The sequence below is a fragment of the Lepidothrix coronata genome, unplaced genomic scaffold (genome assembly GCF_001604755.1).
Source record: "Lepidothrix coronata isolate B3197 unplaced genomic scaffold, Lepidothrix_coronata-1.0 Scaffold144, whole genome shotgun sequence".
NCBI classification, from domain to species: domain Eukaryota; kingdom Metazoa; phylum Chordata; class Aves; order Passeriformes; family Pipridae; genus Lepidothrix; species Lepidothrix coronata.
In genome coordinates this window covers 686,266-696,566 of record NW_016690324.1, presented here as the reverse complement: position 1 = coordinate 696,566, position 10,301 = coordinate 686,266, and the positions used below count along the sequence as shown (strand labels likewise).

Genomic DNA, 10,301 nt, shown 5'->3' with positions numbered 1-10,301 from the left:
TGGATCTGAAAATGCAGGTCTCTGGCTCTGTAAATGAGACCAAAAGCAGCCCTTGGAGTCCTCAGAAATAGAACATGAGACAGACATGCTGGAGGTGCTGCTTGGTGAGGCAGATGCAACACTGTCAGCAGCGTGTCCTGTACTGCATGTCCTTCTACTGCTGGTCCTGCTTCTGATTTTATGGAGAAAAAAATATAATACAACAATGTCAAGTCATCAACTTCCACCAACATTTTCAGACATAAGGATACACACAACAAATAGGCAAAAGGGAAGATGAGTGTAACACGGCTTTGCTGCCTGCCCAAACTTTTCAATATCCCGTGCTGTAAAAGCTGCCGAATCATTTCCTAAGCAGCATCATCCAGGCTTACACCTGAGTCTGCTGATGTTTAAACTTTAACTTGCTACTTCATGGTGGAATATTAGCCGTGTCATAGCTAGAAATTGAAATTTCTAGAAAAATCTTCAAGTTAAAAGGGGCAACCTTTTCTACTGTAAATATTATTTTCCAGAAAGGTGTTGCAATTTCAGCATTGCCACATATCTGCCACAAACGTCTCTACATGAAAGGCCAAGTGTTTTAACATATATGCATAAGTTCAAGAAATAAACTACCTCCCCATTGTGGAAATTAAAATGTATGCTTCTCTTGATTACAGAAGATGATAAATCATGACACAGTTTCTCCTAAATTCTTGTTATCTTAAACTAAGAAATACAACATCAAGAGTCAGAATGGTCAGGGCCTTGGGTGAGAGGAAATTAACACCAACAAGGAACCTAATAATCATTGATCCATCTTTATTTAATTATGCTTGGACAGCACAGGCGGTGTGTTCTGCCAGCTGAACTCTCCTGTGGCCGGATTAAGAGGCCTGTCAACTGTATCTGATCTGCAAAAAAATGCTGCTGCCAACCAGCTTGGAAAGGCCCCAGCACACCCTCCTTAATGTCAGTTGTGTTTACACCAGTGTCTTTATTTTTAGACCTCCCTTCCGAAACACGGGGGTTCAGGGAAGAGTTATTTATTCCTGTCACGCTGGGCATGCAAACCCTCCAGCGGGTGCTGCTGCCCCGGCACGAGCGGGGCGGGCGCGTGGCTCCCCAGCGCTGTCCTCTGTCTGCTGTGATGGAAAGGACAAGCAGGACGGGGATGGCCAAGAGCTGTGACAGCACGTGCCCCGGTACATCGTGGTGGGTAATGTTCAAGTGGTGACTGGGACCAGTCTAGCCCAGTTCTGCCTCATGATGGGCACATGGATGGTTGTGTTTCCCCAGCGGTGGGTCTCAGAGGCCATCGGCCACCCAGAAGGTCCCCATGCCACACTCACTCTCCACTGGTGCTTTGGTTACCAGAATAACCCCGTGCCCCACAACCTGCATGGCACTGTGTCTCCGCGCCCAAACCAGGGCACAGGCGCTACTCCGGGAGGGCTGAGCAGGGCAGGGAGCAGACACAGGCATTTGCACGTATCCACAGGATTTCCCGGCTGCAGGAAACGCGCCTTGAGCGCCTTCCCCTTCCTCTCGGGGAGAACGAAGCCGGGATGGCGAGGGACGGGAAGCGGGACCGGACCGGGACAGCGGAGAGTCGGACCGGGGGGCGGAGCCTGGGCCAGAAGGGGCGGAGCCTGAACGCAAAAGGGCGGAGCTTGGACCAACGTGTGCATATGCTCTAGTGGGGGCGTGGCCTCGAGGGGGCGTGACCTGCAGGCACCGGCAGTATAAAATGGCGGCGCCCGCAGCCGCTCCCGCAGCCCGCCCTTGCCGCTCCGCCTTGAACGTCTGTCTCGGCTCCCGACGGCAATTCCTGCTGCGCCACAGCCATGGCGGCGCTGACGGTGAAAGCCTACCTGCTGGGCAAGGAGGAGGCGACCCGCGAGATCCGCCGCTTCTCCCTGCCGCCGCCCGCCCGCTACCGCGCCATCTACGACCGCGTCGCCGAGCTCTTCCAGGGGCTGCTGCGGGCCGGGCCGCCGCCCGCCTTCCGCATGCACTACAAGGGTGAGCGGGCAGGGGGGCTGCGCTGCGGGACGGGCCCCGGGAGGGTGTCCCGGGGGTGGGGGTGTCGGGGCGCTGCTACCTCGCTGCCCCCGCGCCGTGACCCCCGACCCCGCACCTTACCCTGTGCTTTCGCCCTTCCCAGATGAAGAAGGGGACCTGATCGCCTTCTCCTCCGACGAGGAGCTGGAGCTGGCGATGCCCTACGTGCGGGATGGCGTGTTCCGTGTGTACATCAAAGGTAGGGCACCGCGGGGCTCCGGCTGTGCGCTGGGCTGGCAGGGCTCCCGAAGTGGGAGCAGCCAGCCCTGGCCCTTCCCCTTGTCCTCGAGGGCCTGGTGGGAGCTGCGGCCTTGCCGAGGGAGGGTAAATAAAGGGCAGAGCAGTACGACAGAACATGAATCCTCCCTGCTGGGGGTGGGGGTTAACAGATCACAAGTTTCCTCCCAGCCCTGTCAGCCGGTCCAATGCGAGCTGCTGTTGTCATCCCGGCTCCCTGGGCACATTGAGCTGGCATTGGTATCTTAAATAGTCACAACAGTGTGTTAGGAAGCCTTAATTCCAGCTTTTTCAGCGCATAATAGCTCCCTAGTCCGTTTTGTTCAGGTGGATACCTGTAAAGCTTTATCTGCAGCCTGTCTAATGAGTCACACCAGCCTGGGGCTGTTGTCCCCATTCTCATGTTGTGCCTCCTGGCATACGCCTTCCTAACTCCTTCTCCAGGCACATTCTGTTCCTGCAGTGCTTCGGAAGGTAGGATGAGAAGCCAGATAAGGTTGTGCAGTACTAATCTAAAATAAACATGCCAAGAGGTATTTTGGATAAGCAGTGATTGGTTTTGGGGCCAGGTATCTTTTCAAAACCCCTTTGCACTTGGTTTAAGGTCTCTCTCGTGCCCTCAGCTTGTGTTTGGCAGCCAGTGTAAAAATAAACTGACCTAGTAAGTTAATACTGCTCTGACAGGGGCTGTTTGTGCTTCCTCCTCTGCCTGATTTCCAGCCTGTAAATAGCAACCTATTCTTGATGGAAAGTTCCCTTTCCCTAACAGAGAAAAAGGATTGCAAGCGGGAGCATCGCTCGCAGTGCAGCCAGGAGCCCCCCCGCAATATGGTGCACCCCAACGTCATCTGTGACGGCTGCGAGGGACCCGTGGTGGGCACCAGGTTCAAGTGCAGTGTCTGCCCAGACTACGACCTGTGCAGCACCTGTGAGGGGAAAGGCATCCACAAGGATCACAACATGGTGATGTTCCAAAGTCCGCTGCTAAATCCGTTTGAGGTGAGCAAACTCTACGGCAGGGAACTAATGAATGGGGTATTCCTCAAATTTAAGCCATGAGTTTCAGTTACTTGGGATCTGGTGGTGTGACATGAATGTTGCCCTTCACAGTGGTTTCCCCGAGGACGCTGGCTCCGTAAAATGCGGCACGGTGTTCCACCCTTCCCATGGATGCACTGCTGGGGGTATCCTGGGCCTGCGCCTCCATGCCAGAACTCCGGGCAGGCTGAAGCCACCACTGCAGCCCCCAGTGCACCTGCTGCAGAAGGTAAGAGGAGATGCCCTGGTAAGCAACGTGGTGGTGGAGCCAGGCTAGCTGAGGTTCTGCAGCTCTGGTGGGAAGATAGACATGGGAACTAACGTAATTTGCTTGAAATAATTAGCACCTTTCAGCACAGAGTGGGATTACTTTAAGGCATGGTTGGGCCCATGCAGTCGATGAGGATGCAGATAAGAGTATCTGGAACTGAACCAAACTAAGCCAAGCTGTTAGGTCAAGCATGTCACTGCCTTCCAGCATGGCTAATGAGCCTTAACAATGCTAATGTTGGCTTTCTGTTCCAGAGGTAGTTCAGAGGTAGTTCAGAGTTAGTTTTTCTCTCTGTACTGCCTTTGTTGTGCACTGTATGTGAGTGACAGGAAGGAGCACAAAGCTGTCATGGGGACACACACTGTAGGTGCTCTTTCCCTCTGAGCTTCTGTGTGTGCTAACAGAAATTGTTTTTCTAGAAGCTTCTACTAACAACCAGCCTCAGGACCCCAACGTCACCTTCCTAAAGAATGTTGGGGAGAGTGTTGCAGCTTTTCTGAGCCCCTTGGGTAAGTGCCTTACAGTTTGTTACCAGGTCAATCCCTGGGACTGGCTTAAATGTCTGTTTAACAGGAGCAGCAGTCAGCTGTTCTGACTAGTATTAGAACTACCTCACGCCTACTAAGCCTCAAAGGCTTAGTTTACACCTGGTACTAATAATGCCTAAGCTTAGAACAGCCACTACCTTTTCAGAGCCCTCCCTTGGTAGAAAATGAGGCAAGACTTCATTAACATGTGAGCACTGGAACACTAACACTAAGTCAGTGGTCACTCTGGATTTTGCCTGGCTTATGTGGACATAGATACAATTCTGCCCTGGCCCTTTTAAATATATGGCTTGTCTGTGTAGAGCAAGATGACTATTTGGTGCTTAACTACTCTTTATTTAGAGAAAACTATTCTTTATTTAAAGAAGGCTTTGCATTTTAATTACTACATGTTATATGGCAAACTGTAGCATTGCAGAAGCTTTAGATGTAGAGCGGGACTGACCCATGCTCATTTAGGACTGTGCTTTGGAAAAAGCTCTACGACTTTGCCTCTCAAATGCATTTCTAGGTATTGAAGTTGATATCGATGTGGAACACGGAGGACAGAGAAGCAAAGTGACTCCCACTGCTCCCAATCAAGAGAACAGTGGTGAGGCAAACAGCAGTGCTCCAGCCCAGAACGGTCAGACCAAGCCAGACTGGAATAACACAGGCCCTGCTACAGAAGTAAATGTTGTTGCAGAACAGATACAGGACATGGTGATAGATCCTGTGCCCACACAAATGGAAGATGGCCCCTTCCACTCCCAGGTACAAGAACTATGACACTAATTTAATAGTGCTGGCTGAGGCTTTGCTAAAAAGGAAGATAGTCACTTGGCATGCACTGTGGGATTGAATATTAAGATGACAGAAGATTAAGTGATATACAACACCTTTACAGGTTTACAGCAAAGGTGGGGGGATGTCTTGTGCATGTAGTTCTTTATAGTAAAGGCAGATAGTAGGAGCATGTATCCTGCCTGGAAAGCACTGCAGCACCTGGACCTGGTTTTTTTTTTTTTTTGTTTTTTTCCAGGAACACAGTGAGTCCAGCAGTTCATCAGGGGGTGAGGAAGACTGGACCCACTTATCATCCAAAGAAGTGGATCCTTCCACGGGTGAGCTGCAGTCCCTGCAAATGCCAGACACAGATGGTCCAAGCTCCCTGGACGTATCTCGGGAGCCTCCCCAGCCAGGACCTACAGGACTGCGAGAAGCTGCTCTCTACCCACACCTCCCACCAGGTAGGAGAAAGGTGCAGGTTTCATAGCTGAGAGTAACTTTCACTTGAAAATGCAGATCTGTTTTAGAGGTGGGAGGAAGCAAGGTCGTGTTAGTTACAGCTAAACCTGTCCCTGACTGTTGGCAAGTTTGGCGGCTGTTGCACACTGTTAGAGACAGTCAGGTGGTTCTCCTCTTGAATGTGGGCAGCTAAGTCTTAACAAGACTTCTGACCTTAGGCTAATGTGCCATTTGAGCAACATGACAAAGGTGCTGTCTTGAATTATGTCCTTGCTATGTACTGTTCAAGAGAGCCTTTTAATGCAGCATGTGGACAGCTCGTACTCCCTGTGGCTTTAGGGCACGTTTTTTTGATGAGAGCCAGTAATACTATCCAAGGCCCCTTAACTGAGATCAAGAGCAAGGCCAGCTGAGCCTGATTCAATTGTTTTCTTAGCTCTGGTTATGTATCATTTATCTCAAATGTTGGTGTTCCTGAGGGACAAAGGAGAGCATTTCACTGGGGATTTGTACCACCCACATCCTGTGTGGTATTAGAGCCTTGGCTGCTTTACCCATTACATGAAATAGTTGAACTCTAAACCATTTTTCTCTTCACAGAAGCAGACCCTCGCCTCATTGAGTCCCTGTCCCAGATGCTCTCTATGGGCTTTTCTGATGAGGGTGGATGGCTCACTCGACTCCTGCAGACAAAGAACTGCGACATTGGGGCAGCACTAGATGCCATCCAGTACTCCAAGCAGCCACCTCACTTGTAGTAGTAACAAAAAGCACTTTTCTAACTGAAAGAAGACAATATAGCAAAAGTCATTGCAGTACATCTTTTCTTCCTGCTAAGGGTTTCTGTCTCATGTTCTTACGTGCTTGTAGAATGAAGGATAAATAAATACTACTGCATGTGATGTGTCTGAGAGTTTCAGTATCACAGCTTTATTGCTTTCTGTACTGTAACTTAGTTAACAGAGTGTAGGGACTAGGCTGAAATCAGCCTAGGGCTGCCTTTTTGCACATACTTTGCACACTTAGAGCTACACTAAGGAAAGGAAATCCAGTGCTTTGCTGGCTCTGCAGCTCTGGAAGAAAGGGGTGTGATGGGAGATCTAAACAAAGATGTAGTACAGGGGAAAAGAGCTGTGCTTTTGTAAGGAGGAGTTAATCACAGTATTTAATTGTACTGGCAAGGAGTTCTTAAAGCCTGGGAGCTTTCTCCCCACAAACTGACCTACTTCCATTCCTATTTCTAGCTGCTGAGGTTGCTAGACAACACTGTAACCTGAGAGCAATGGTCCCTCCCCCCTAAACACAACCATAAAGCAAGTAAACAACTTTAATAGTGTAGTTCTAATAATAGTAGCTTAGAGTGAAGCCACCTTCAGTTAAAAATTGTGCCTCAGTGCTTGACATATTATAGAGACAAGAAAGCAATGCCAAAGATGTCTGAACTTCTCAGAGATCATCATCAAACTCCTCACCTGTGCAAAAGAGTTTTTCACAAGAAATGTTGCTCAGCTTTGGCCCGGGGTTAGAGTTAACAAGGGTATTTGCCCTGCTGCTGTTATCCAAACAGCACCTTCCTGCAGTAGTTTCTATCTGACTCTGAGGTTCTTTGGAGCATCTGGTGCTGGGCAATTTCATAGCCAGACCCTCAGTGCTGGCACTACACTTTTTAAATTTAAAACCTGTACCTTGAGGCTGAGTTCCTCCAGCCTGTTCTGAGCATCTCCTGGCCCCACCAGCACCTGCTGCAGTGGTGCTGTCCAGCCCCAAACCTCCACTGCTCCCCCACAGTGACAAGGTCACCCCAGCAGTGTTTTCACTGGAGTTGTCAGAAGATGAGAGAAATTTCCCCCACTTCGATGGTCTGGCACAGGTGGTTGGGGGTTGTGTGTTGTCCTCAGGCACTGCAGCCTCACAGACAGCAGGAACCACGCTGCCTCCAGAAACACCATCTCTGCCATCCCCATCAGGCACTGCTGCAAAGCATTTCTTGTGCTGTAAGAAGGAAGAGGGCTTTATTATAAATCCAGCACACAGGGCTAGGCTGCACAAGAGCATTAAAGGTGGCATTGGCTTTGCCTGACTGAAACCTTTCAGAGAGAAACCCCCAACACAATTTTCTTCTCCCCAGTCATTCAAATAGAAGAGCAGAGAAAGACTCATAAAAATTCAAAATTATGATGACACAAAAGAGGTCAGGAGAACACTGTTTTGTTTTACTGGTCAGAAGCATCTTCTACAGCTAAAATACCTCAGTGGTTTTAACCTTTTTGGCTTGGTAGACAGGCTGGAAAACTCCATTTTCTTCTGCATGCTCCAGAACATCACCGGAGAGGAAGCTCTTCCGATGTTTCCTGGCCAAGAAAACCATTCACAAAGAGGACAGATTCGCTTGACTTTCACCAGATCACCAGAGAAGTTCATAAAATGCAGGGCTTTAGCAATAAGAGAAGTTTTATCCCCAAACACCAAACCTCTGCTCAGTTCAGGTCATACACTGCAACCCCTATTTTGTTCAGCTCTCAGAGATGAGCTGCCTCCCACACCTCCAAAACAAGTGTCACCACGCAGGGGCAGGAATTGCAAAACAAAGTTCTCTCTGTACCTTTGTTCTCCCACAGTGTTCTTCCTCTGGGAACAGAACTGTTGCCTTGCTAGAGCTGCCTCCTCCTCCTCGTCTTCCTGAGCATCGCTCTCCTGGTCCAGATATTTACTCCAGCGACTCCCTTCTAACGTATGACTTCCCTCCTACAACATTGGAGAGTTACTGAAAACACCAAAACACGGGGTTCTCATTTTTGGCATTGTTACACATGCACTGAATGCCTCAAGTGAGTCAGTTCAGGACATGTCCCTGTATCGTGTTCCCAGGTACAATTCCCAGTGGAGCAGAGTTTCTGTGTACATCTCATTCTCCCTCTGCAGGAGCCTCTCTGATTCTATCACCATTTCAGCTGTCTGAACCATACAGAGGGATCACTGGATTCACCTCGGACAGAATGGGTTGGTATTTACCTCAGCTTTGTAGGGATTTTACCTGCTGGACTGAACTGTCCTCACGTTGTGCTGCTCTGTTTTTGCTGACATTTACAGAGTCTTCTACGCACCTAAAACAGAACACACTCTTGTCTGTTGATTCACAGGTTTCAAATCACCCAGTTATATCACAAGGGATTGGACAGAAAGCATGGATAGGGACACAGTATAGGAGGCACATCTGAAAACCCAGGATCTACATAAAAGCTGATGCCAAATGAAGAACTTGCAACATATACTGACAAATACTTGAAAAAATCTGGTTAGCAAGTAACTCTTTCTACACAAATACTTTGATCTAAAGCCACTAATCATGAAATGACAAATTCTAATTGAGCATAACTAGGGATATAAGAGCATTTCTTTGGGACAACAGTTTGAACTCACTAATTATATCCCAAGAAACCAAGCAAAAAGGGAAATTATTTTGCAATGTTTTGAATGTCACGATTTTCTGAGAATAAAAATAGCAACCCTCTTTGATAAAGTGAACAAACAATGAGTTTTCTTCCCCGAGCTTAACTCTGAAGCACTGTGTACACACAACTAAGTTATGTAACCACCTTTGATTGATTTCTGAAAATAACCTCAAGTAAAAAGGAAGTTGGACCAGTTCAAGACCAGCTCAAGATTAAACGATTTATAAAGAGATTAAAGAATGAACTAAACAGGAAGGTGCTATTCAGATTTTCCAGCCCAGCAGGAATTACACAGAAATCTTTGCACTAAACAAGTCTTTTATCAATAGCAGCAGTGATTACTCAACAGATTCCCAGTGTGAACCCCCTAAATGCCAATAGTTAGGTAGAGTGGAGGATGTTTTCTTTCTGAGGATGTAATCTGATGAGGATTGTAATCTGTAAAATGGACATCTCCACAGTCAGGTCATCAAACAGTACATAGGAAAGAGCAAATAAAAAAAAACAAAAACAAAACCCAAACAAAACTAAAAACCAACACAACAAATCCAAACCCTATTGCATATATATTGATGGGTAAAGGCCTGACCAACACATGCTACTGATCAACCAAACTTATCTGAAAAAAAGTCCTTGTAAAAAGAAACATGCTGGGACACTTAACCCAATGAAGAGCTTGTTCCTTTGAGGTGAGGACAAACCCTGGTTAGAGTTAGGGGTCACAACAGGCCAGAAAACCCTCCTGTGAGCTCAGATTGAGTAACAGGCAGCCCGTGTGTATGTGCATCAGCTGCAGCACATTAAAAGAAATACACAGATAAAGATTAAACACTGTACCAAGATGTCCAGCCAAGCGCTTCCTCTGCCTCTCCCTGCAGCAAGTTTAACTTCTGGACGTGGTGCCTGCAGTCCGGGCCGGAGCCCTGCCCGTAAACCTGCAGGGAATGAGCGGACACGGGGCGGAGGGAGCAGGTGAGGCGAGGGAACCCCCGGGGCACCCCTGAGGTGCCAGCGAGGGCCGAGGGGCTGCCCTCACCTTCTGCACGGCCTGCCGCTGCCCGCACACGCTGCAGCTCCACTTCCCGCCGCGCTTGGCCTGCGAGGGCGCAGAGGGGTCAGTGAGGGGTCAGTGAGGGGTCAGTGAGGGGTCAGTGAGGGGTCAGGACGCGCAGCCCCCGTCCCGTCCCGTCCCGTCCCATCCCACCCCACCGGGTGCACTTGGAAGCGGCGGCAGCGGCAGCACCGCAGGACCCGGAACTGCTGCGCCATCGCGGCCACGTGACCGCGCGGGCCCACAGCGCCCCCCGGCGGCGGCACCGCGGGGGGACACGGGGGGGACACGGGAGGGACGATCCCGAACAAACACATCCACTCACCGCCCGGAGCCGCCCCACGCAGGAAGACTCCCCGCAGCGCCGCGCAGGGCTTAGTGTAAGTCAGAGGGCAGGCTGGCTGTGAGTTAATACAAGTAAAGTTCTCCCA

At 49.4% G+C, this 10,301-nt stretch overlaps 2 protein-coding genes across 5 annotated transcripts; one reads left to right on the top strand and one right to left on the bottom strand.

Moving 5' to 3' along the window:
- The first annotated feature begins 1,744 nt into the window (after positions 1-1,744).
- Positions 1,745-6,269, top strand: SQSTM1 (sequestosome 1). Of its 3 annotated transcripts, none has more exons than XM_017827980.1 (8): positions 1,745-2,007; positions 2,150-2,245; positions 3,053-3,282; positions 3,394-3,550; positions 4,015-4,101; positions 4,652-4,893; positions 5,162-5,369; positions 5,968-6,269. In XM_017827980.1, the coding sequence occupies exons 1-8, from the start codon at positions 1,830-1,832 to the stop codon at positions 6,123-6,125; spliced, it is 1,356 nt and encodes a 451-aa protein (XP_017683469.1). In that variant the 5' UTR covers positions 1,745-1,829; the 3' UTR covers positions 6,126-6,269. The 3 variants fall into 3 exon arrangements, with proteins under 3 accessions (XP_017683469.1, XP_017683468.1, XP_017683470.1); XM_017827979.1 differs by having other exon boundaries at positions 4,012-4,101; XM_017827981.1 differs by lacking the exon at positions 4,015-4,101.
- A 6-nt stretch (positions 6,270-6,275) lies between these two features.
- CUNH5orf45 (chromosome unknown C5orf45 homolog) lies at positions 6,276-10,106 on the bottom strand. 2 transcript variants are annotated; one of them, XM_017827982.1, is made up of 7 exons: positions 10,029-10,106; positions 9,856-9,915; positions 9,657-9,754; positions 8,402-8,471; positions 7,970-8,112; positions 7,616-7,718; positions 6,276-7,359 (listed from the first exon to the last, which is right to left on the bottom strand). In XM_017827982.1, exons 1-7 carry the CDS (start codon positions 10,086-10,088, stop codon positions 6,814-6,816), a joined length of 1,080 nt encoding a protein of 359 aa, XP_017683471.1. In that variant the 5' UTR covers positions 10,089-10,106; the 3' UTR covers positions 6,276-6,813. The 2 variants fall into 2 exon arrangements, with proteins under 2 accessions (XP_017683471.1, XP_017683472.1); XM_017827983.1 differs by having other exon boundaries at positions 7,631-7,718.
- Positions 10,107-10,301: the final 195 nt, after the last annotated feature.

What these genes read in the sequence shown, in the direction of transcription:
- SQSTM1 (XM_017827979.1), top strand. Translation starts at nt 1,830, where the DNA reads ATGGCGGCGCTGACGGTGAAAGCCTACCTGCTGGGCAAGGAGGAGGCG. An exon ending in GTTCCGTGTGTACATCAAAG is followed by an intron (nt 2,246 to 3,052) that starts GTAGGGCACCGC and finishes TTTCCCTAACAG; the next exon opens with AGAAAAAGGATTGCAAGCGG. An exon ending in CTACCCACACCTCCCACCAG is followed by an intron (nt 5,370 to 5,967) that starts GTAGGAGAAAGG and finishes TTCTCTTCACAG; the next exon opens with AAGCAGACCCTCGCCTCATT.
- CUNH5orf45 (XM_017827982.1), bottom strand. Translation starts at nt 10,088, where the DNA reads ATGGCGCAGCAGTTCCGGGTCCTGCGGTGCTGCCGCTGCCGCCGCTTC. An exon ending in GCCGCTTCCAAGTGCACCCG is followed by an intron (nt 9,916 to 10,028) that starts GTGGGGTGGGAT and finishes GCGCCCTCGCAG; the next exon opens with GCCAAGCGCGGCGGGAAGTG. An exon ending in AAAAGGTTAAAACCACTGAG is followed by an intron (nt 7,360 to 7,615) that starts GTATTTTAGCTG and finishes TCCTTCTTACAG; the next exon opens with CACAAGAAATGCTTTGCAGC.